This window comes from Diabrotica virgifera, chromosome 2 (assembly GCF_917563875.1).
Source record: "Diabrotica virgifera virgifera chromosome 2, PGI_DIABVI_V3a".
Classification (NCBI taxonomy): Eukaryota; Metazoa; Arthropoda; class Insecta; order Coleoptera; family Chrysomelidae; genus Diabrotica; species Diabrotica virgifera.
The window spans coordinates 137,950,726-137,977,170 of record NC_065444.1 but is presented as its reverse complement, the minus strand read 5'-3'; the positions used below and the strand labels follow the sequence as shown (position 1 = coordinate 137,977,170).

The 26,445-nt window shown below is 33.1% G+C and overlaps 1 protein-coding gene across 3 annotated transcripts in view; it reads left to right on the top strand.

Moving 5' to 3' along the window:
• LOC114338480 (cyclin-dependent kinase 12) overlaps window positions 1-26,445 on the top strand; it is a 324,741-nt gene that overhangs the window by 278,384 nt on the left and 19,912 nt on the right. For all 3 annotated transcript variants that reach the window (XM_050643997.1, XM_050643999.1, XM_050643998.1), the window contains exon 10: window positions 23,656-23,877. In XM_050643997.1, the coding sequence (XP_050499954.1) occupies window positions 23,656-23,877 (222 nt within the window). The remainder of the gene's footprint in view (window positions 1-23,655; window positions 23,878-26,445) is intronic.

Below are 26,445 nucleotides of genomic sequence, written 5' to 3'. Positions count from 1 at the left end.
TATATATATTTATATATATATATTTATATATATATATATATATATATATATATATATATATATATATATATATATATATATATCGGTATTTACTAAAACTTTTTTAGCATATCTTGAAGAAGCAAATAAATTTTGCGAAAGCTTGATAATAACTAAGAGTTTTACTTATCCTGCCCCCTGAAATTTATGACTGCAACCTCAAAATTAACAAGATTTTACATAGTGTCAGTCAATATTACCTAACTGCTTTATATATATATATATATATATATATATATATATATTGATGCACGTTAAGTTGTGACTTCCGGTATACAGAAGAGGCTGTCCGACCTCCACCTTTTCTACTAGGAATTATTTTTTAAAAATTGTGTATTTGGTAAAAGGGGGGCTTATAAAATGGGACTACCTATTGAGGGGAAAGGATTTACCAAAATAAATTTTGTATATATATACGTATATACCGAAGCGTACAGCATACGTTATGGCTTCCATATATAGGGTAGTTCAAGGCGCGTTGTCACTTCCAGCGGTGTTGTCATATTTTGGAAGTGACAACGACTTGTCTGCTAGATTTACCTCCTATTTTGAGCGTAATGTGTGATCTTTTGAAACTTTTACTGTGAATACAGTTGTCTGTGTTTTACAGTTGTCTATTTAAATTAAAAGATTGATACTCTTTGATTACAGTCGGAAAAATGAAAGAATACCCATGAACGAACATATAAAACACGCTGTATTTTCCTGTCACCGTGTCACACAAAAAATTGGCCAGCGCAAGTACATGTAATAATTATTGTTACATGTACTTGCACTGGACAATTTTCTTTGTGACACTCTGACAGGAAAATACAGCGTGTTTTATATGTTCGTTCATGGGTATTCTTTCATTTTTCCGACATACAGGTTTACAAAAAAATACATTTCGGACTATTTGACGAACCCATGTGACTAGGGGGTTTTTCGGGTCGCTGGTCACGAATTCGGGGTCCGCTGAACTCTATCACGTCAGATAAAGGTCATTTAAAGGTCAAATCAAGATAAATCGACAGTCGCTCTGAAAAAGTATATTAGGGGGTTTTTGGGGTCGCTTACGACGAATCCGGGATCCGCTGACCTCTATCACGTCTAGCTGAAGGTCATTTCGAGGTCAAATCAAGATAAATCGACAGAATCGCTCTGAAAAAGTATATTAGGGTGTTTTTGGGGTCGCTGATCACAAAACTGGGGCCCCTTGAGCACAACCACGTCAGGTAAAGGTCACTTCAAAGTCAAATCAATTTTGTGGACACGTCCTGATTTGACCTTGAAATGACCTTTACATGACGTGGTAGAGCTCAACGGACCGCAGTTTTTATGATCAGCGACCCCAAAAGCCCCTAGTATATATTTTCAGAGCGATTGTGTTGATTTGACCATAAAATGACCTTGAACTAGACGTGATAGAGGTCAGCGGACTCTGGATTCGTCTTCAGCGACCCCAAAAACCTCCTAATATACATTTTCAGAGCGACTGTCGATTTATCTTGATTCTACCTTGAAATGACCTTTACTGGACCTGATAGAGGTGAGCGGACCCCGGATTCGTAATCAGCCACCCCAAAAACCCCCTTGTCATACGGTTTCGTCAAATAGTCCGAAATTTAGTTTTTTTTGTAAACCTGTGTTATTTATGATATGATTCGATATTTATTTTACAAATACTAATATTTTATTATTGCTGTAAAATGGATTTATTGGAATTAATTAAAAAAGTGTCAATAGTAAGTCATTTATTTATGAAAATTATATCAAAAATGTTAATAAATAAATTTGAACTTATAGAAAATTTTAATATTTATTATTTTTCTTGAATAAATTTTGAATTTTACATTTTATGACAGACACCGTCCTTTTAATTTTAGATGTACCAGTAATAATATGTAATAAGAAAATTAAATGGCTAAATACCCCAGGTGGGGATGAGCCGCTAAAAAGCTATCTAGATCTTTTTCAAGCAGATTAGTCCCAGTCTGCTACTCGATACTATTGACTATGTTTCTCCATTTCTTTCTATCCTGTCTTTTTCTCCTAGTCTCTAATTCCTGCCCTATGTAAATCTTCCTTTACTTCGTGTAACCATTTATTCTAGTTCCTCCGCGCCTCCTTCTAACTCCGGGTTTCCATTGTAAAAATTGAGTTTATAGTTGTTGCTCTACCTGCTCTCCATATATGCCCCAACCGTCTAACACTTTGCTGAAATCTGAAAATCTGGAATAATATCTACCCGGGTCGAAACATTTTTTTTTTTTAATTTATGAAAATAGTTATTTATGAAACAGTTCGTGAAGTATGCTTTTTGCGAACGCACGCGATGTTTAGAGCATGAGCGAAAACGGAGCGAGTGCTATACATCGCGTAAGTTCGCAAAAAGTACTTCACGCACAGTTTCATACAATATTTTACCTACGATAAACAAATAAAAAAACTGTAACTCTTCGTCACTGGAATTCATTTCTATTCTACAATTTTTATAACTTTGACATTTAAAAATTCTTATTTCTTTCAAACCACAAAACTGTCAAATTTTTTTTTGTAATTTATGCTCATTATGTCATCACCATGACAACGCGAAAGTTAAGGATATTTGATTATATAAAAGTGTGTCAAAAACAGTGCGAAAAAGTAAATCCCATTTAAAATACATTGTTACTTTAGCACACTTTAAACTAAACCCTTCACGCACTGCTATCTATAATGACAGTTTTCACAAACTAAAAACTTATACATACAGTACAACCTCGTTTAACTGGACTAACTGGGACCGGAAGCAATCCGGTAAATCGAAAATCCGGATAATCCGGAAATATAATAAGGTTAATTAAACTACATGTGAAATGATAACTTACTATATTTACACTCTGTATGATTTGCGCGAGCATTAGTTTTTATTTACAAAAAAGTCATTGATCTTCCTTTGTTTTAGTTTTGTGTGACGTTTCAATGCGGCACGATTATCAAAATTATCGATACTATACAATTATTAAAATTATTTTTTTTTATTTTTTCATTCCGGATTGATCCGGATAATCCGGACATCCGGATGAACGAGGTCCGGATTAACGAGGTTGTACTGTAGTATGATATAGAGTAGATAAAAGTCATTTATTAATTATTAATTAATTATAGTCAGAAGAAAATAGATCACGCACCCCTTGTTTTTTATAATTGTTAACATACTAAATTCCATATCCAATAATTATTGTTATCCATTAAATAGATCGATGCAGATCAGCCTTATATCGGATCCTCTACTAGTAGTCCGTTCGCTGACGGTAAAATATTGCAAAACCCATAAATTTTGAAATTTGTGGGTTTTGAAATTTGTGAAACCGCTGACATGAAATTTGGCATACACATAGGTAACATGTCAAGGAAGAAAATTGATATTGTGCCGATGTGTGCTTTTGCCATAAAGGTGACTTTCACCTCGTCTCGGGATGAAAAAATATACGTTCAAAATAAGTCCGGAAATTGATTAACTAACTAATTCTACGCAACTTTTGTTCTATAGCATTTTTTCACTTTTTTCGAGTTATTTGCGACTAAATATGTTCGTTTTTCAACAAAAAAAACTCATTTAACCGTTTTTTTGCAATTAACTCAAAAAGTAAGTATTTTATCAAAAAAAACATTCTTAGGGAAAATATAGCCCATAAAAAAGTGAAAAAAATGGTGTACTTATGTATGAGATCCCTAGACCCAGTAAAAGAAGAGTTGTAACTAATAAAAAATAGGTTCATACACGCCAAATTCCAAATTGAATATTTCAACGTGAACTGTCAAAAACTAAAGCACTTTTTGGGGAACACTCATTACAACTTTTTTCTAGTGTTTAAAAAAAGGTTAAGAAAGTTTTTAGCATTAAATTAAGGAAGTTACGCTCAAAATGAAGATCTTTTTTTTTGTAAAAAATCATAAAATTCACCCCCTAATTAGCATCCTAAATGAAATTAATTGTCACCACTTCACAAGTTGATTTACTGTTTATGTATTGTTTATAAATATGATCTGTAAGCTTCATCAGTTCAAAGTTCTTATTTTTGAAGAGGATGTATTTGAAAGGGATTAAACTAGTCACTAACCAACTGTGTATGCCAATTTTGAACAGCCATATCTTAACCAATATTTGTCTCAAAGAAAAACACATAATCCTAAATATTCAGAAAAGCAAAACCTACATTTCTTACTATGTATTCGTAATTTTTGGTATCACTACTAAATTTTATGTCATTAAAAAAAAACATTTTTTTCAAAATAAAAAAAAATTACTTTAAAACCAATTTTTTTCAAAAATAAGCCCTTTAAGCCGATGAAATTACAGATCATATAAATATTACATAAGTTAAGTATATAACTTATGAAGCGGTAAGTATTAATTTCATTTGAGATTCCAATTAGGTGGTGATTTTTCGGATTTTTTTAACAAAAATAGGACCTACTTTATTTTGAGCGTATGTTTAGAACTTTTTTAGAAAACATAAAAAAGATTTTTTTATAACTTTAAAAAAGTTGTAATAAGTTTTCTCAGAACAGTGCATCATTTTTTGGTTGCTATCATTTTTCGGGTATTTCACGTGAAATCATTCGTTTTTAAATTTGACGAATATGAACCTGTTTCCTGTTTTACATTAGCTACAACTTTGCTTCTACTGATTCTAAAAGTTCATACGTACATCAATTTTGTTACTTTATAAGCTATATTTTTAATGGTTTTCCCGATAACATACTTACTTTTTGAGTTATTGGCAAAAAACCGTATAAAAGTGTTTTTTTGTTGAAAAATTGACATATTAACGCGCAAATAACTCAAAAAGTATTAACTTAGTGAAAAAATTCTATATAACAAAAGTTGCTTAGAATTAGTCAGTTTATCTTTTCCGAACTTATTTTGAACGTATATTTTTCACCTCCGAGGAGAAACTCACCCCCAGGACAAAGTTTTCTTTTCACTTTTTTTCTTTGACTTGTTACCTATGTGTATGCTAAATTTCACGTCAATCCGTTCTTTAAAATTTGAAGCAAATCCGTTAATGAACTATTAACTTTACTATTTCGGTAAGATCGTAAAAAACGAATCAGAATATTTGTTTTGTTTGTATAGTTATTATTGTTTTAGCATACAGTCAAGTCGCCCTTGAATCCGAAACATTTTTAAAAGAAAATAAAATTTTTATTGGGTATTGGATATGTTCAAGCAGACATTTCCGTTCAAATTTTTAGTCACAACATAATATCAATGTTAAATATTATTAGAGCAACCTTAGGGTGTCACATTTCTTTTAATGACCTACACAGATTTTTATTACCTACTGCTGATAAAGTGATATCAAATATCACTCGTCGACATCTCTGTATTAATTTGAAATAATCAAATATAATAATATGTAGTTTTGTATTCTAAAATATTTGGAAAAAATACCTACCTATGTATTTTTACCTATGAAGAGTACAGGTTCAATATCGGCAAATGAGTTTTGTTTTAAATACCGTTCATATAGAGGTGTTCGTTGAGAGATAAGCGCAAAATCTTGGTCCAATGCTAATTAAATGCACTAATTTTTTTCGAATTCTTAGAAAACTAATAAATATTTTTGAAAAATTTAAACGCAGAATGGAAGATTACATTATTACCGAGGGCCGAAGGTCCCTGAAAACTTATATAATGTTTATTTTAATAAGATAACGGGATGAAAAACAAGAGAAAAGTTAGTGTAATTTTTAATTTCGAATATTTCATTCAAAAGAAACTTTTTGTTTATTCTAAGGGACTTTCGGTCCTCCGTAATAATGTAATCTTTCATTGTGGGTGTAAGTTTTAAAAAGTATTTCTTAGTTTTCTCAGGATTCGAAAAAAAATGAATGCATTTACATAGCATTGGACCGAGACTTTGCGTCTACCCCATTAAGAGAGAGTTTACTGTATTTCATATTAATACTAGAATTTATTACTTTAAACTTTTTATCGCTCTTGATTCATTTTTTCGTGTATTTAATTCCATTCAATTGTAATTGTACATTCAATTTTTTACACGTTTTATTACTTTCGAAATAACAATAACTATAAAATCGATTTTTCAGCCTACTTGGGTCAAAAAAATACGCAATTTTCCGAAATTTCGTTAAATGAGAACATTTACCTACATTTATTGTATTTAAGCTTTTAATAAGATTTTTTAAAATAATTTAGATTATTTAATAGATACATTCACCGGCACGAAAACGGGCACCCCAAAAAATGGGTCATTTTTGATGGCTCGTATCTCCTAAACCTATTGTCCGATTTAAGTATTTTTTTAATACGTTATAGCCTTATTCTTTAACAATATCGCTGTAATAATATTGCTTCTAGACAGGTAAATTATCATTGTATACCGGGCGTACCAATCAAACTGGGTTCTTTTTCTCAATTTTCACAACACCCTGTGGAATATTCTAGCCTTTATACAATATTGAAATTAAAACCTAACTATAGCCCCAGGTTTTCTTAACATTCTGTTTTTTTATTCATTCGCTTATGTTGGATAATAAAACAGTTAGCGACTTAACAAGTAGCCATGTTCTTTATCAATACATGGTGTTTCTAAATAAGTGCGACAAACTTTAAGGGGTATAATGATCGTTTACTTGATAAAGCTATGTCCGCAAATGCTTGCAAATATAAAATTCTTTTGCCAAACGATCATTATTTTTTTATGCAGAATTACTCCTTAAAGTTGGTCGCACTTATCTAGAAACACCCTGTATCGATAAAGAACATGGCTAGTTGTTAGAGTCCCTAACTTTTTCATTATCCAACGTAAGCGAATGAATACAAAAACAGAATGTTAAGAAAACCTGGAGCTATAGTCGGGTTTTAATTTCAATATTTTATTAAGGCTAGAATATTCCACAGGGTGTTGTGAAAATTGAGAAAAATCCCAGTTTGATTGGTACACCCGGTATGCAATGAAAATTTACCTGTCTATCAACAATATTATTATAGCGATATTGTTAAAGAATAAGGCTATAACATATTAAAAATTACTTAAATCGGCCAACAGGTTTGGGAGATACGAGACATCAAAAATTACCCATTTTTTGAGGTGCCCGTTTTTCGTGCCGGTGAGTGTAGATTGAATTAGAAGTTCATTGTAAAAAAGGAAGTAAAAAAAATGTATAGGTAAAATATTATAGATTAAAATAAGTACAGATAATATATTATAATTATAGAGATATATTATAATCACTTATTGTACCTTCGTTTAAGGCTAACTTTAAAAGTAAAGCAGATCTGCTATTATTCATGTTTAAAAAACAAAAGGCACACAAAATACTAAGTACGATTAGGACCGCGAATCTAGAACAAATGAATGTCTGGAAACCGTTACACAGGGTTGCCAAAAAACGGAAGTCACATCGAGCGGTGTGGTATACGGAAGACGCTACGCGTTGTGTACATAACCTGTATAGTAGTACGGGAGCGACACTAGCGCTGGAGATATACCGTCGAACTAAAATCTGATCTTATGAGTATGTGAGATACGATATGACTTCCGGCGAAATTTTTAATATAAGCGTTCTGATACCATTTAGTAGCCAAATTCGTAAAAATATAGTCAAAACGTTGTGACTTCCGAAATCGGAAGTCATAACGGTATATATGAAGTGACAACGTATTACGAGTATCTACTTTGGAAGTCACATGGATACATGTATCAATATATATATATATATATATATATATATATATATATATATATAGATGAAAATAATAAAATACTAGTTCGCGAAAGGGAAGTCAAAAAGAGATGGAGAAAGTACTTTGACAGCTTATTAAATGAAGAATTTGACAGACAGCCTGTAGAGTCAACGGAGACAGTAGCAGCAATGGTCACCAAAATAACCAACGAGGAAGTGGCTCAAGCGCTTCAAAAAATAAAGAAAGGAAAAGCGGTAGGACCAGATGATATTCCTGGGGAAGTATGGAGAGCATTGGGAGAGACAGGAACAAGGTGGCTAGCAGGTCTATTTAATAGAATTATGGAAGTCGGACAAATGCCAGACGAATGGAGAAGCAGTATACTGGTACCTGTTTACAAAAACAAGGGAGATATACAACAATGTACAAACTACAGGGCTATAAAACTGCTTAGCCACACCATGAAAATATGGGAAAGAGTAATTGACAGACGGATACGTGAAGAGACCGAAATATCCGAGAATCAATTTGGCTTTATGCAGGGTAGATCAACAACAGATGCAATTTTCATTATAAGGCAGTTGATGGAAAAATACAGGAGTAAAGAAACAAACGCTCATATGGTATTCATTGATCTTGAGAAAGCATATGATAGAGTTCCTCGAGAGATTCTGTGGTGGGCACTCAATAAGAAAGGAGTCCCTGGTGAATATGTAAAGATTGTGAGGGATATGTATGAGGGAGTAACGACTAGTGTTAGGACAGGTGTGGGAGAGACTGATAAATTTCATGTGAAAGTAGGATTGCACCAAGGCTCTGTGCTTAGTCCGTATTTATTCTCATTAGTTTTGGACCAGATAACAGCGAAACTACAGGATAACATTCCATGGTGCTTAATGTATGCTGATGATGTCGTGTTAGTAGGAAATAGTGAAAGAGACTTAGAACAAAAACTGGAACAGTGGAGACAAGCTCTGGAGGAAAAAGGTTTAAAACTTAGTAGGACAAAAACAGAGTATTTGGAATGTTCATTTAAAGATGGAGCTACTACAAATAAAATGGTATCTTTGGATGGTGAAATGATTGTGAAAAGCAATAGTTTTAAGTACCTAGGATCGGTATTACAGAGTAATGGAGAAATAGATGGAGATGCATGCAGTAGAATTAGGGCTGGATGGATGAAGTGGAAAGAAGCGAGTGGTGTGTTGTGTGACAGAAAAATTCCAATGAAGCTGAAGGGAAAGTTCTATAAAACAGCCATAAGACCGGCTATGATGTACGGAACTGAATGTTGGGCAGTGAAAAAGAAAGAGGAACAACGAATGCATGTGGCGGAAATGAGAATGCTTAGATGGATGAGTGGAGTGACAAAGAAGGATAAAATTAGAAATGAGTATATTAGGGGAAGTCTAGGTGTGGCACCAATTGATGCCAAAATGAGAGAGCATAGGTTAAGATGGTTCGGTCATGTTCAACGTCGAGACGTTAATCACCCAATACGAAGAATAGCTGAAGTGCAGATTCCTGGAAGGAGTAGGAGAGGAAGACCAAAGAAGACCTGGGGGGAGGCGATAAGGCAGGACATGTTGGTAAAGGGGATTAACATTGATATGACCCAAGACAGAATTGTGTGGAGAAATGCAATTAGGGAAGCCGACCCCGCATAGGGATAAGGCAAAGAGAATGATGATGATATATATATATATATATATATATATATATATATATATTAAGCTTCGATTCCAGCAATAAAATTGCTGGTAAATAACTTTTCCCAAAAATGGCCTATTCTCCGATAATCAGCCCAGACTATTAAAAAATAAAGACAAAAGAGCTATTCGATAAAATAACCTTTGACCTATCCAAATCGGACGCATATGACCGGTCCTAGAATTTCTCAACTGAGGAAATCGATTTATCTCTGCAAGATAAATAAACATACCAGTTTTGGTTTTTCTAAATAATTTTTTTTGAAAATTTTTTTTCCAAGAAATTATTTGAAGAATCTCCGGTTTTCATTTGTCGGGTGAGTTTCTGGACACCCTGTATGTGCCAAAAAGTCGTAATTTAAAAATAAAAATTGACCTGCTTCGGGATTTTTTTACCAAAATCATCGATTCTCGAGAAAATGAATGTATGCCAACCTTTACGTGCTCACTGTATAATATATTTCTACAAAGGTCATTTAACACTACAAATTTAGTACTATCTAGTATAAAATTTAGGGAAAGTAGAACAGTAAATATAATAATATTTTTTATCTTTTTAATTGTCATAAGTTTTGAACTGAATTTAACGTCGCGTGTCGTGTCATCTCCCATAATACAGAATCAACTGACTAAACTGGCGATGAACCGGCGGCATCGAAACGGCCGGCGATGAAATGGACTGGCGATGAACCGGCGGCGATGAAACGTCCTAGACCCCTTCTGCGGGACGTAAAAATAAGATATTTAAGGTCAAAAAATCTTCTTCTTTTTTTCTTAAAATGTTATTTTATGCGATTTTATAGTGATTTGTTGTTAATTTATACACATTTGCATTTTATATTGTAAAGTATCAATGGAAAACATAATATTTTAATAGAAGGGACTCAAAAATGTCAATATGGTATTATAACAAGTTACTTTGATTCAAAACAAGCTTTTGATCAAATTTTATAGTGTAGAAAACGTTAAAATACCGTTTTTTTACATTTTTCTCCATTCCCAAAATACATCATAATCGATTTGGCTGAAAATTTGCCCACAGATAGACAAAACATAGGACTTTAAGTGGTGAGAAGGATTTGAATTATATTACAATACCAAAAAATGTACATGCAATATTATAGTCGAAAATATAGGCGTCTACTGTAAGTACAATTAACTCGAAAATATCGACCTCACGACAAAAATTGTTAAAAAGAAGAAAAAGGGGGTTCGAGACAGGTTTTGTTTATATTTGAATATTGTTTATATTTTGTTAAAAAGAAATTGTAATAATTGTAAATAAGATTTATTTGGAACAATTTCAGTTCCTACTATTTTTGTCGAAAAGTTAAAAATGGCGGAGATATTGAGCAAAACAGGTTCTCCTTTAAAATCAAGATGGCGGCTAACGTAACGGAGGAATTCATTCGTGATTTTAAATTTAGGCTACTATTGACTCCCCTAAAGATCAGAAAAATAAAATTTTGGGCAGCTCGGCATTCAAGGTCAAATGCTATCCCGACTGGACTAATATATACTTTTGAGTCTGATATTACTGCATGTAACTTTTTTGGTATTGTAATATAATTCAAATCTTTCTAACCACTTAAAGTCCTATCTTTTGGCTATCTGTGGGCGAATTTTAAACCAAATCGATGATGATGTATTTTGGGAATGGAGGAAAATGTAAAAAACGGTATTTTAACGTTTTTTACACTATAAAATTTTATCAAAAACTTGTTTTGATTCAAAATAACTTGTTATAATGCCATATAATGACATTTTTGAGTTCTTTCTATTAAAATATTATGTTTTTCATTGATACTTTACGACAGAAAATGCAAATTTGTTTAAATAAACACCAAATTACTGTAAAATCGCATAAAATAACATTTTGAGAAAAGAAGAAGAAGATTTTTTGGCCTTAAATATCTTATTTTTACGTCCCGCAGAAGCGTTATACCAATTTTCAGACAAATCGGAGATCCAAATTTTTTTGCCTGAGTGATTTGACATGGAATGTACCTACTACATATAACACATATATACAAATATTTTGTTATTATCGGCTTTTATTCTAAATGGTTTTATGAATATCCTCCATTTTGCAGAATTGAATTTGCGCACTTCGTTTTCGAGATACACGCACAAGACCGTGCGTATAAAATATTCGTTATTCTTAACTGCGCATCTGTTCCGTACGAAGGTTAACTTTGAACCGAACTGGTAATAGACCGTGATAGTCGTGACGTCAAAACGTCAAAAAAAGTTTTCCAAACACGTTGTGTCTAGGTACACGCTAAAATGTACGCAAATAAAAAAGTTAAACTTCATCAAGCTAGTGACTATTTAGCGTGGGCAGTGACTGTATATTTTGATACACGCTATTTTGATATGTTTAGTGTTTGTTTGATAGAAAAATATTTGTTATGACGTTTAATTCTACCTAACTTTTTTATTTGCGTACACGGTAACGTATACCCTAGACACAACGTGTTTGGAAAAATTTTGACGTTTTGACGTCACACTATCATGGTCCATTCAGGTATAAATAGGAGATGTAGCTCCAGGGTTGCCAACACTGAATAGGGAATTTAATTCTCTTTTAGAAAATGTAATAATATTCTCGAAAAGTCGAATTTTTTTTAACTTTTGTCCAGGTTTTTGGGATTTTGGACCACTGTGTGACGTTCTGAAAATGTTAGTTATGTTTGTAAACATATTGATCAGTTCCTATCATTTGTATTTGACTGAGATTTTAAGCATTGTTACTTAAAAATGGAGTTTGTTGTTAACAATCCATTCAGATTTAATCACCTTGTGATCATTTAGTTTAACCTCCTGCAGGAAAGGTCGTGATAACATTTTTCTTCCAACCATGAAGGACCCTTGCTCATAAAGTTTACAGAACCTAGAGTGCATATCAACGAAAACCTGTGTAATGAAACCTTGAACAAAATACTTGAACATCAAGCAACATGACAAAAACGTCCGGTGAAGCTCCCACGTAGTGTCATTCTTCTGCACGACAATACACGACCTTATGTCGCCAAAGTGGTGACAGAAAATTACAATGAAAGAGAGGATATTTCAGGGTCCAATCTGTGGTTCCGATTTATCGCTCTTCGCTTTTCACATCTTTGGGCTACGGAAAACGGAGTCAAAAGGTAGTCGTTTTCAGTTGGATGAAGAAATAAAAAAGGCTGTAAAACAATTCTTCGAGCTACAACCAGAGAAATTCTTTTTAAACAGGGTATGAATCGGTTGGTGAAACAATGCAATACTTATTTCAATAATTATTGGAAAAAAAATAATTTTTCTGAATTAAAGATGCATTTCAATTGCACAAGCCTCATAAATTAATTACTTTATAACAAAATAAAACTACATTATGTCCTACGTTGTCGACCTTTTACGCTTTAAATGCATATTGTCTCATTTGAAAGCTGTATAATTATTTAAACAATCTTTGTTGAAATAGTTTTAATTTCATCAAGGAAATACAAACACAGATGACATATTGTTTTTGTGCGAAATCAGAGCCGCTGAAAGCGTTCAGAGCTACTGCCTCAAAAATTAAAATAGGTATGATGATTGCCAACCTCCATAGCAGAGATGGCATCTGAAGAAGACAAAGAAACCGTTCAGTTCTCTGGGAAAAAATTATTAACAAAAAAAATAGTTTGTTTAAACAAAGATTGTTTAAATAATTATACAGTTTTTAATGAGAATAATAATTGTATTTAGAGAGTACACGTGTGTTAAGTTTTTCCAAGAAAGTCTACAGCATAGGAAAACATATGTGGTTCTATTTTGTTATAAATAAATTTATTATAACAAAACTAAAGCATATTTTTTGGGATTTGGTAATGCGTTAGTTCGGTGGCTCTACTCGAGTTGCTTCGCATTAAAAAAAATGAAGAAAATCTATTGAAAGTGAAAAAATACGCTTTTTACGTGTACCGATTTTGAACTTTGAAATTCAATTTTCTTCAACCTAGTTTTTTTGGTATTTTTCACAAGCAATACCGATCGTTTTTATTATTACAATATGTTATGAGTATCTTATATGTGTATAGAGAAAGAGGGCCGAAAGAAAAAGGTAATTTTTTAAAGATTACCATCCTATTGTTTATAACTTCGTTGCAAATACCGGTCATCATTGACCGGTTGTCTCAGGAATTCATTATTCAACTTTTTTTTTAAGAAGCGTATTGTCGAGTCTTTCCCATTTCCGTTTTGGGAATTTAACTTAATCCAATAGTTACCGAGATATTCTATTTGTCCATAAGCCAAAAAATTGTTTATAACTTTAAAACACTCCTGGGGCCGCGGCTGCCGAAATAGTCCCGAGTTCAATTCTCTAAAGTATGTTAGATAGGTGAAGTTCTTTTGTATATGTAAAAAAATTGGCAAACTTTTAAATGATCCAGTTTTTTGTTCTGGAAGATATTAAAAAAATTTAATTTACGTGCACTATTTTACTATGTTATAAACATGTGGAAGGCCGTAGCTCAGCGGCAAGATATTGGCTTCATAAGTCACAGCGTACGAGTTCGAATCTCGGCAGCGACAACTTTTTCATTTTTAAAAATGATACGAGCCGTTTACCGTGCTTCGTACGGTGCGCTAAGGCGTCGGTCCCCCTGGGCTAGTGTGAGCATCGACACTAGCTAGTTCAAACAGGTTTAAAGATGCAAGTGGCGCCGGAACCTGCCCGAAAAGATCTCCCCGGCAAAAGTGCCATAACGATATTATTCTCATGATATAAAGATTTTCTATGCGAAGGTCCTATGTGCAATCTAAGTGGTTGAAAAAGATTAAATGATAAAAGTCTTGTTCCGCCCCTTTTTTTATTTATTGCTATTTAGTAGCAAGGGAAATAAATTAAAAATACTTTATTAACTAGTCGTATTTTAATAACTGATAAAACGTCATAGCAACGCCACATTTCCTACTGACAAAACTCCTTCCCGCCCGTGATTTCTCAGCGACAAAATTATGACAGATCGGTCACGAAGGTTTCTGGTAATTCTATTGTTGTCAGTTTGACAAACTTCATTGAGGCGTAATCAATTTTGGACAGATATAATGAATCCAGACGAAAAATCAAGATTTGGATGCCAGTCAGGTGAAGAAATAAAAAAATTGGTTTCGGAAAATGTCCCATTGAACACGCGGAGGTCCAGAAGCTCTATTTGGACCCAATTTTCAGAGTTCCTACGTGTGAGAAATTTGACGCTTGAAAGATGTACTACCATAATGGAACTAGCAAAAATTCTCGAGGATTGTGCCTTTAACTTGAAAAAAGGTATTGGCGAAGACTATAAAGAGTCGTCTGTAAAGTCAATGTGGAATACTACAGCAAAAATGGTACAAGAAAAATATTTTACGGACTACGGCATAAAAATCGACCCTTTTACAGATATATCTTTCAAATGTGCAAGATTGGCCAGAGATACCAAGCGGAGACAGCTTCAAAGTGTTCAAGAAAAAAGAAAATTCAGTTCAAAAGCAAAAGCATTTTCCACCGAAGAACTATTAAAAATCATCCAAAGCGACGATGAGGAAACCCCCGATGGAGCACAAAAAAAGTTTTTTCACCTTTGCTCATTTGAACATGCTTGGAAAGGCAATGAGGCCGTAAACTGTAATATTCGCTTTTTCCAGAAGGAATTTGATGTTATGGGAGAATTTACGGGCCGAATTGAATACAACAGCATTTTTTCCAAAACAAATCAAGGCGGTTCGAAAAGTTTGACAAGCAGCAAATGGCTGGTAAGAAATTCATCAAACGAAAATTTATGAGTTAAATTATTTTTGAAATTAATGGAAAAAAGGGGACCAAAGATTTTATCAGAGGGACTCTTTCGTACCGTTCACCCCAACTGGAAGGATGGATCTTGGTTCAAAAACTGTCCACTTGGAATCAACACCGTATCTAAGTGGACAGACAAAAATGCCAGCCGAAAAAATTGGAATAGACACAAAAAAACATAAAATAACAAACCATTCTCATCGATCTTCAGCTGTGTCATCCTTATTCAAGCAAGGTGTTTCTGAACAGGAGTTAATTAAATTAACAGCTGGATTCAAGTCACCACCAGAAGTTGATCGAAAATCTCAGAACACCAAATGAAGCTGGACCTTCGAGTTCCCAAATGCTACGTGTCAATAATACACAAAATCATGCTTTGGTAGAGAAGAATTGGCAAACTACTATAGCTTATAATAATTGTACATTTAATATTGTTAACAAATAAATAAAGATTATGTTTCGTTGATATGGTGCATTAATTGTCTGGTGAAATAGTCTTGTCGAATATCATTCGAGAGAAAATTATTTACAGGCAAAATTTTCTTCTGGTTTTATTCAACTTTGTTGCCTTTTGTCAATTTTCGCTTATGAAATTTTGACAAAATTAACTGTCAAAATATAATTCGCGAATATTGTCAGGCAACAAAATTTAATTATCTTTATTTATTTTGTTTCATTACGACTTTGCTCCAAAATGAATCGTTTTAAAGTTATAAACAAGCAAAGTCGAAAAAAAAGAGGATGTTTTTAGTCATTCATACATATTTTAATTTTTTTTATTAATGTACCGAGCTTATTTGGGAGGGAGGATAAGTAAATTATTATTACTGAAGTTATTTATCACCTTTTTCTGCAAAAATTCGAATGTCATCTCTTACATCGAAATTTAGACGTTTTTCTCAGCTGCACCCTAGTCTATTGACGATGTAAACGAATTATAGAGGTCGCTTTGACAGATGCCCAGCTGATAGAGCACGTAGGAAAACAAACCAAACTGCCTCAGCCGTAGCACGTGAAACATCGTTTTAATCTTTATCGATCTTTATTTATTACCTTAAATGATTTTTAGTTGCTTTAATAATGGAAAATAAAGATATTAAAGGTCAACTTGTGGATATTTTTAAATGTAGGCGACATAGCAAGACCTTCAACAGAAGGCGAGGCGTTGTTAAATGCTGATATTTTTTTGTTTTGCAAGTTAGTGAGTTTGTGTCTGCAATCCAGATATTTAAATGGTGCTCCACATGAAGTAACTGTAGATGTGTTACTAGACCAGTGGGTGGCAAAATATATTTGTAAAGCCGGACAAGGGAGTAACGCGCAAACATGTGATTGCAATTTGATTACAAGCAATTATTACATTTTATTATAGATAAAAAATGTTGTTAACGCTCCATCATTCCATTTTTGTTATTGGTTTTCCAATTTTTAATTTACAAGCCCAACGAGATTGTACATTTTTATCTCGAAGAAAAAATGCATACTTATTGCTTCCGAACGAAAATTACTTCATTAATTATATACAGAACAGTATTGTTTGCATTTAATTTTTAACACTATGGCACCTTGTTAAGTCTTATATAATACACTAATTATAACTGTTTTACTAAATGCGAAATGCTTTGTTTCCCTACTTGCTCTAATTCGAATTTTTGCCGCACAGTGTAGCCTCTTTCGTTTGACAGCGCCAATAGTTAGTTTAATTTATGCAGTGAGTAGGTATAAAATATTTTGAGAGAATGAATAACAATGTAAGAAATAACACAAAACAAAATTTTATAACTAAAATACTACCTACTATTTAAAGTCTTTCAAATATCTTTGTGTGCTATTGTCCCAATCACTGGGATACAGAACCCGGTAGATGAGTAGTAGCGATGTGGCCACCCTGGGTGTCTAACCAACGGACCCAAGCTATTATGCGAGAACTAAAACCTTATAATTTTCCTTATGCCACCAGAAAGTCAAATCTTGCATGTATTTGGAAAGTGTTGTAATATAAAGGGAGTAAATCCTTAATGGATTTTGAGGGCATTCTGAGGTGGTGCTTGTTGCCAGTCTTAATTCACTCTGCCGCTTATGTGACTGTATGAACCTAGGATAAAAAATAATCCCTGAAAACATAATCCCGGACAAAAAATATCCACAAATTACTGGACAAAAAATCCCCACAAATATTCCCCGGACAAAAGATTCCCACAAAAATTCCGGTCAAATAATCCTCACATATTTTTTTGGACAAAATATCCCTACAAAAAATTCCGGACAAAGAAATGCCCAAGAAACATTTGCTGCCGAATAGTTCTCAAAAGTTTTCCGTAAACCCCATGGACGCACATGTGCATGCGACTATATCAGTCACCATAAAACCGCTTTTCGGTACGAAATTAATGATTAGCAATTAAATTAAAAACATGAATTGTATTTTCGAATTCCAATTTCTTATTCCAACTGGTTTTCCCCAGTACGGAATCATGCCGAAAACTTCAAATTTTACATGACAAAAAAGTGAGTTTATTCAAAAATCGTGGAAAATATATCATGTTGGAATTATTCATTTAAATCCTTTTCTCACTCTGCTTTGAATAACTTTGTTCAAAACATTGCCTATTCGTGATGATAACTGCTGATCTTGATAACTTTAAGGGAGCAGTTACTGCTTATGGGAGTTCGATACATATTGTGCGATATGGTTTCAGGTTTCAATATGTAACTTGATGCTGCCTTAAACGTTTTCAAACGAATAATTAATTGTGCGGTTAACTATGAACAAAAAAAAACAATGAGAAAGCGTATGAGTGTTTTTGGAATGTTGTTACATAATACAAATTGTTAGGTGTTGTTTTTGGAATATTTGAAATGTGTAATCGAACACATTCATAGAAAGAATAATTTTTTGGTATCTTCAGATTTAGAGCGAATGTTGCTTGCATTGAATTGAAACTGATGCCTAAATATTTTTGACATAAAATTTACAAAATGGAACAGTTTTTTTGCATTACAATCAAAATATCGTATTCAGGATCAGCAATTTTCATCACGAAAAGACAATGTTTTGAATAGAGTTATTCAAAGCAGAGTGAGAAAAAGATTTAAACGAATAATTACAACACGATTCCCACAGCCTTAGCTCATTCTCCATATTTTCCACGAATTTTGAAAAAAACTCACAATGCTCACACCCTTTTGTCATGTAAAATTTGTTTGGCCGCATATGAAATGCCTCCCGAAAAAGGGTTTCTTACCTGTCGCTAAAATGGTCACATACGAATTGCCTCCCAAGCTTTAAATAAATTACATGCTTCTAATCTTTATGTGAAGGTGAGACGTTGCCACATATTCGTCTCTTTATAAATTTTTGGCAAAATTGGTATTTTGTTATTTAATTTATTTTATTTTCAACCTATATTGTATTAAACATTATTGACACTAGGCGGTATTTATAAATTTCAATCAACTAACTTATACATAAATTAGTTTTATAACCATTATAATATATTTTATAATAATCATTATTTTTTGTTATTAATAATTTAACAAAAAATGCAAAAACATGATAAGTATTTTATAGATTTGTCAAAAATAACATCACAAAAAACTTATTTGGAAAATATTACAAAATGTGTATATATATATATAAAATTAAAATAGTTATTTTCCTAACAAGTGCAGAAGAAAGTCATACTTTTCCGCACGCGACTGCAGTTTGCCGAACAACGCGAATCGGGAGTTCGGCAAGCAGTCGAGTGCGGAAAAGAGACTTTCTGCAAGCGTTAGGAACAATATTTTTTTACGAGTCCTTAAAAAATGACCATATCTTAATCAATTAATTTAATTAATATGAAAATACATGCACAAATTAATTCTTTGACAAGGTTGTCAAAACCAAACTTTCAGCATAATTGGTTAGCATGACGACCATCTTGGTTTCCATGACGACGATTCAAAACCACTGTTATTGTCTACTGATTTGACTTTCGAATATTATGTCAAAATTATTTTATTTCATCGAATTGTCGCGTTAATTTCATTAAAACATGAACACAATAAGATACATTTGAAATAAATTAGTAAATAATATCTAAATATTAGTTTATTGCATATATTATAATTACCTTAAGGCCATATTAACATATCTAAATTAACACTCGTGCGGAAAAGTAAAACGCGTGCGCAAAAGTAAAATGCGTGCGGAAAAGTAACACGCGTGCGGAAAAGTAAAACTTTCTAAACTAAAACGGCGTGCGCGAAAATAGACATTCTTGCACGCTCGTAGAAAAAATATTTTTCCTAAATTTATATGATACTACTTTGACAAATTCTAATCTATTTATTTTACATTCTCTTAATTCTAAAATTTTTTCATTTAGAAAATTTATTTTTGCTGACTTTCCGCAACAATTTTTTTTGGTGTCGAAACAGAATTCATTTTAATGTAGGTATGTATTTGAAATTGTAAAATTATGTATATCAATAAAATTATTAATGTTAGGATGAGGGCAGTACCTACAAAGAAGAATTATACTTGGAATGAAAACTTTCGCATAGGTTTGTGGTTCTGTGTAAGGATGAAGAGTGTTCAGCCCAAAGATGTGGTGGAAATGTCGAATTTTCAGATATGTAATTATCAACAAGATAATCACAAAACTGGGTGACTCTTTCATCGACTGGTTTAATTTCTGCCAAATCTATAGCAAAAAAATCGCTAACATCTTCAGGATGTAAGAATGAAAGACCAAAATATAAATAAGAAAATGCGTAATTTCGGTTGAGTCAACACCTTTTTTCTGGTATTCTGGAGCCAATCCCAGTGCTTGGACCTTTCTATACCATGCCTGACCCAAATGAAAACGACATCCATGAAGATCTGCTTCAGGAAATGCCATACGAATACCATTATGAATGGAAATTTCAGTCTGAAGTTATTACTTTAGGGGATACAGGACAATTAATTTTAAAACATTCTTCTATGATATATTTAAAAGCGAGATAATATGAAGATGGCTTTTTATCTTGAAGTAAACAAAAGACAAGAGGAATATAATGTCCATTTTTCAAGCCATGTATACTAAAAACAATTGAGTGAAAAAACGAGGACAGTATTCAAAAGTTCCGTCAACAACATACCAATTGGAAACAGTCGAAAGAAAACGAAGATTTGAAAAACATGATAATATAACAATATGATTATCTTTGTCATTTTTAATTATAAAATTTTCATTTCTATTTGTAATAATAGAAGATGAATCACGAGCTTTATGAAATACAGATATATTTTTGGGAAGTTTAATTAAAGAATTTATGGTTCTAGCATAATATAAATTTTGTCTCACCCTATTGATATCATTGATAGTAAATGTCTATATTTGTCTTCTTAAGTTCTTTACAGATGAGCTTCATTGGTTTTTCGCTGAGATCTTCCACGGCTGCGCTTTTTATTGAATTGCTTACGGCTTTTCTATTGTAAACTTCGGTAGACAACTTCTCGTGGTTTTTTTTCTATTTTTTCTTTTATGGCCTTTGGGAACTGCGCCCATTTAGCCAGCAACACTTCTTAAAATCGACGCCTCACCATACACCAAGACCATTACGAATCCATCTCCGAATTCATTACAAAAACAATCCAGGGTAGGTAAGGGAAAAAAAACTTTTCGCACCCAGATCGTTCAGGGTGACTATCCACATACTAAGTAGAGATACAAATTATTATTAATTTACACGACAAATTTTATAATCTAAAGTTTCAATTTACACGACTTAACATAATTTAGAAGAATCCTAAAGATTGACGATTTGTTCAAAGCTAGTAAGTTCATCAGATTATATGGGGGATAAACGTTTTCTTGCAATAGCTGCATATTCAACAAATTTCTTTTTGTCACATATTTGATACATGCAAAAAATATATGATCCAAGTCACTTATTGTATTGCAATTTTCGCACAAATCCGACTGTATTATATTGATTTTATATAGATGTGCGGGATAACAGGCATGTCCAAATTTTAGTCGAGAGATAGTAACAATATCGTGTCTTGAAAAATCTAAATTTTTATGCCAATAATCTGTCGGGATTTTCGGATGTAAAAGAGTATACCTTGCCGGACAATTTATACAGTATTGATTCCATTGAAGTTACCAGTTATCATGTAATCTGGTTTTACTTATGGTTATACATTCTTGAAGTCCAATATCATTAAATCTTTCCTCGCCACTGAAAATGCTGTGTTTTGCCAACTGATCTACTTTTTCATTATTTTCGAGTCGAATATTAGCTTTAATCCACGTGAATACTATATTACACTGCATAGTTGTTAGATTAGATAATAGTATCTTTAATTCTTTGATGTAGGGATTTACGTTAACAGAATTTTCGTCTAGTTGACTAGAGAAACTTTTTAAAACTGATGAGTCGGATAATATGTTTATTTGTTTTAGATTTTTATTTTCGGCGTATTGGCATGCTTTTATGATAGCTATGGTTTCTGCTGAAAATATTGATGTATTGGAATTCAGTTTAAATTTTTCTTTGACATCTAGTGATGGTATATAAAAAGCACACCATCACTTTGTTTTGAAGCATTCTCATGGTTATGATCTAATATTGATTCAATTATCGTATTTTCACACCCTTGTGTTTTCACAAATGATCTGCAGGTTTTTTAGTACATGTCCACCGTTTTACTGTATCTTTGGCCAACATTTTTTGAAAACCGAATGTAAAACCATCAATTATAGTAAAGGTTTGCCCTTTTGACTGACATTTATCGTTGATTCCATTAGTTCGGATGTTATGACTTAAACACAATTTTATCTTGAAATCGACGAACTGACAAGCTTGAAATAGACAAACTGACTGATGCAGGAACTACTAAACTTTCAAGTATTTATACAACATTTAGCCCATTAGCACAATTTACAAAAGAGAATATAAACAAACAAAAAGATTAAGGTAAAAGTACCTATTCATGGAATTATAAAATGGAATTATAAATATGGGAGAGATTAGAATCGGAATTGGAATTACCCAAAAAAGCTGTATATTAGATTGTAGGGTAACAACTTTCTTTTCTAAAAAGAAATACAGTGGTTCCTCGACATACGAGGGTAATTCGTTCCGTAACCTTGCTCGTATGTCAAATTGCTCGTATGTCAAGGCAATTTTCCCCATTGAAATTAACTGAAATGTCATTAATCCGTTCCAGTCCCAAAAAATGTTTTTCAATGCTCATGTTTTTCAATGATTTCACGTTTCAATTCAGTCGTCATCATCTTCTTCTTCGAACCCATGGTTATAAAATTAAATGTAAAACAACTTTATCAAAAATATACTTCGAAAACAAGCAAAGCCGACAGACTGAGGTCTAGGTCGATAGTACTTACTAAAAATTTACACAGTGTAAATTACACAAAGAGCGAGAGTGCAATATGGTTGGGATGTATTACCAGTAAAACTACCTTTTATTTTATAATACATACAAGTTAGAAGTAGGTAGTGAAAAATAGGCATGAATTTTAATAAAAAGCTGTTCCTCGTATCTCAAATTTTGCGCTCATCTCAAAACAAAACATCGCTCGCTCGGCGGCTCGTATCTCAAAACACTCGTATATTAGGGCGCTCGTATATCGAGGTACCACTGTATGTGATACTGTGAAATATGTATATGAAACAAATTTTATGTACAGTGCATTAAGAACTAGAAAAATCAAAATAGATAGATACTATACCTATTTAAATTATGACTTGGCAACATTGCGTCATTATACAGAGATTAAATAGACAAAATATCAGCCTAAATGATTAACGAAACGGAGGCATTTCGATTGTACCTGGGAGGCATTTCATGTATGAAAATATTTACCTGAAAAAGTGGGAGGCATTTCGATAACGCTGTTTGTTTTTGGCATGAATCCGTACTGGGGAAAACCAGTTGGAATAGGAAAATGGAATTCGAAATTTGGTAATCGAAATTACAATTCATGCTAAGTCTTTATTGCTTATCCTTATTTTCGAGTCGACAAGCGAGTTCATGGCGATTGCTATACTCTTATGCACTGAAAAGAGACTGAAAAATATTTGCGTCGATTACGTTCATGGGAAAACTTTTGAGAACTATTCGGCAGCAAATATTTCTTGGGAATTTTTTGTCCGGAATTTTTTGTGGGGATATTTTGTTCAAAAAAATTATTGGGGATATTTTGTCCAGGAATAATTTGTGGGGATTTCTTGTCCGAGATTATTAGTCCACGGATTATTTGTCCGTACACTGACTCCATCTGGGTTTCGGGAGTTCTCTTTTTGTATTCGATATGTCTGTTGCACTTGTCTGTGTGCAAATTATTTTCAAAGATGAAGTTGAAACTTCCCAGAGAAAAGACATACCTATTAATAGTTTTATTTTTAATATGTAATGTGCTTTTTTTCAGTTATTCCCGGTACAGAGGAACTTAGCGGTGATGAAGATATCCCTGTTTCTCCGCCTAAGATTAATATTAAATTAGACAACTCTAAGTCGTCTCCCAAGAAGATCCCAGTGAAGAGGCCGACTATTTTAAAAAGAAAAGGCTCGAGAAATTTCCAGATGTGTGGTAAAGACTGGGGAGAAAGATGTGTTGACATGTTCGAAGTTATCGCCCAAATTGGCGAAGGTATGTTGAATTTTTTTAAAAAGTAATAATGTTGTAGTTGTGTTTTGTTAAGTTAAGCAGCAACAATCTCCTTTTCAATAGTAAAATACTAAACTTGTGTGCATAGAAATAGGCCCACTTTAAACATTTAACTTTAACTATATTTATTTCTGAAAAAGTATATGAGTATAAATTTGTCATGGATTGCTTAACATTTCATGAGTAGCATCCGATAAACATAGAAAAGTGTTTATTTAATCTTATATTTAATAACGACAATAAGAAGTTTGTCAAAATTTTGTAATATTGTCTTTACAACTAACAATTGGATATTCTTCGGTTTTCATAATTAGTTAGTGTTCAAGTGTATGTGTGTAAGTTTAATGAATACTACACCAGAGAAATCCGCCCAAGTTATTGTATTAATACAATAGAAAAGGTACATAGCCGGCGAGATGTTGCTGTATAATTGAATCGCTTATTTAAGGTACAACCTAAGGCCTTGTTCAGATAGGGCGGTTTGCCAACGTTTGACGCCGCGGTTTACCTGAAAAACCCAACCGCCGCGGTTCAAGTTAACATAGAAACAAATGCAACCGCTCAACATCGTACACATGCAACCGATCCGTCGTCAAACCACGGCGGTTGTAAGTTTACTAGGGGAGGAATGAGACCGCCAGTCCATCGCTCTCATGTGTACGATGCAAACGTTGGCTAACCGCGGCGTCAACCGCTGGCAAACCGCCTACATGAAAACAAGCCCTTTGTCACATTTTGGCGATTTTGAGTTTATTACACCTACATGTATTTCTGTGGGACTAAGGTGGTTTCAGAAATATATGAATATTTTAAATCGTTATAAAAATTAACTATGCTTACGGGACTTAGTTGTATTCTGCACTAAATTGTGTGTAACCCACAGAAATATTGTAATAAACTGAAAATCGCCAAAATGTGACTTAGGTTGTTTCTGAAATAAGCGATTGAATTGGATATGACATGCGCAGCGATTCGAAGAGTGTTCTAACGTTATGAGGAGACTGGATCCTTTCGTAGATGACCAGTGAACAGTGATGATCGCTTTATTGTGTCAACAATATTAAGAAAGCGTCACATTAATGCCGTTTAAGTACAACACTATATAGCTGCATGAATTTCGAGTAGTGGTTATTAGTCAGTGGGCAGTAAGACGAATATCATGGAATACTGGAGGAAAATAATCTGACTCCTCGAGTATCTGCGATTGGTCAAAAACTTACTGCAGCTCATCGTCAAGCACGCCTGCCTTTTGCACGGGATAATCTAAACTGGACGTTGGAACAATGGAGATATGTTCTATTCTCAGATGAGACGAGAATATGCCTCTATGGTAGCGACCGAAGAAGGAAAGTGTACCGAATACGAGGAGAGCGATTTGCAGAATGCTACATTGAAGAGCCGTAGTCTTTATGGAGGTGGTTTCTGCATGATCTGGTGTACAATTTGTATGGGGCCACAAACCGACCTTGTTTTCATTCGTAGGGTAACCGTTTTCACAAGCAAGGAGGTTTAATGGGTGCTTCCTACATCGAGGAGATTTTAGCAATGCATGTGGTGAATTTATTTTTATGCAGGACAATACAAGGCCGCATACCTCAAGAATCGTGCACGATTACATTAGCGAAGTCTCTTTTCGGGTCGTAAAATGGCTAGCGTGCAGTCCAGACCTCAATCCCATAAAACATTTACGGGATGAGTTAAAACAAAGAATTCGAGTTAGACTTAATATCCCAACTCGATCCCAGAGCTTATTGTCGCAGTAGAAGAGTGACTTAACATCCTACAAGAAACAATAGCGAACTTAGTAGATCTATGAGAGGAGTTATTAATGCAAGAGGAGGTCATACCCATTATTAAAATATTCGTTGATAAATTTTTAATTGTCGAATACTTTTTTTGTGGTAGCAATATAAAAGTGAATTTGCTTGATGCATTAATTTTACACTGTTAAACATAAGAAGTCGAAATAAATTTTTATAAATGTAAGTACTTTTACGGCTATCCCTACTTTTTCTGTCTTTACACGGAAAATTACGTGTAGTAAAATTCTCACTGGTATGGATATGTAAACAGTACTTGACAATGTCATCATTAACTTTAAAGAGATGGCTTTTGAATGTTCTTGGATAACTGTTACTTGTATAATTGCAAATTGTTAATTCAGTTAATTAATATGATAATTTTTTCGCTAACTATGTATTCAGTGATTGTAATAATTTATATACTGTACAACAAAAACTAATACGCAATCGGGAAAAGAGGAAAAGTGATAAAGTGATTTTTTAATAATATATTGTTACTATTGCACGCTTACAATTTTGAACTTCTTTAACAACAAAATACTTGGATCACAGAATATATTCTGGTTTATTCTCTGCTTGGATCTTCCATAAATAATAAACAATAAATAACTTTTTATTGTCTTAAATCAATAATTATTTATCATATTCACTATCAATATTATTTAATCAACAACTCAAAATATTCCCGATGCCATGTCAAATATTTAAAATTGTCACTGTCTTGTCACCATATTCTATTTGACTCAGT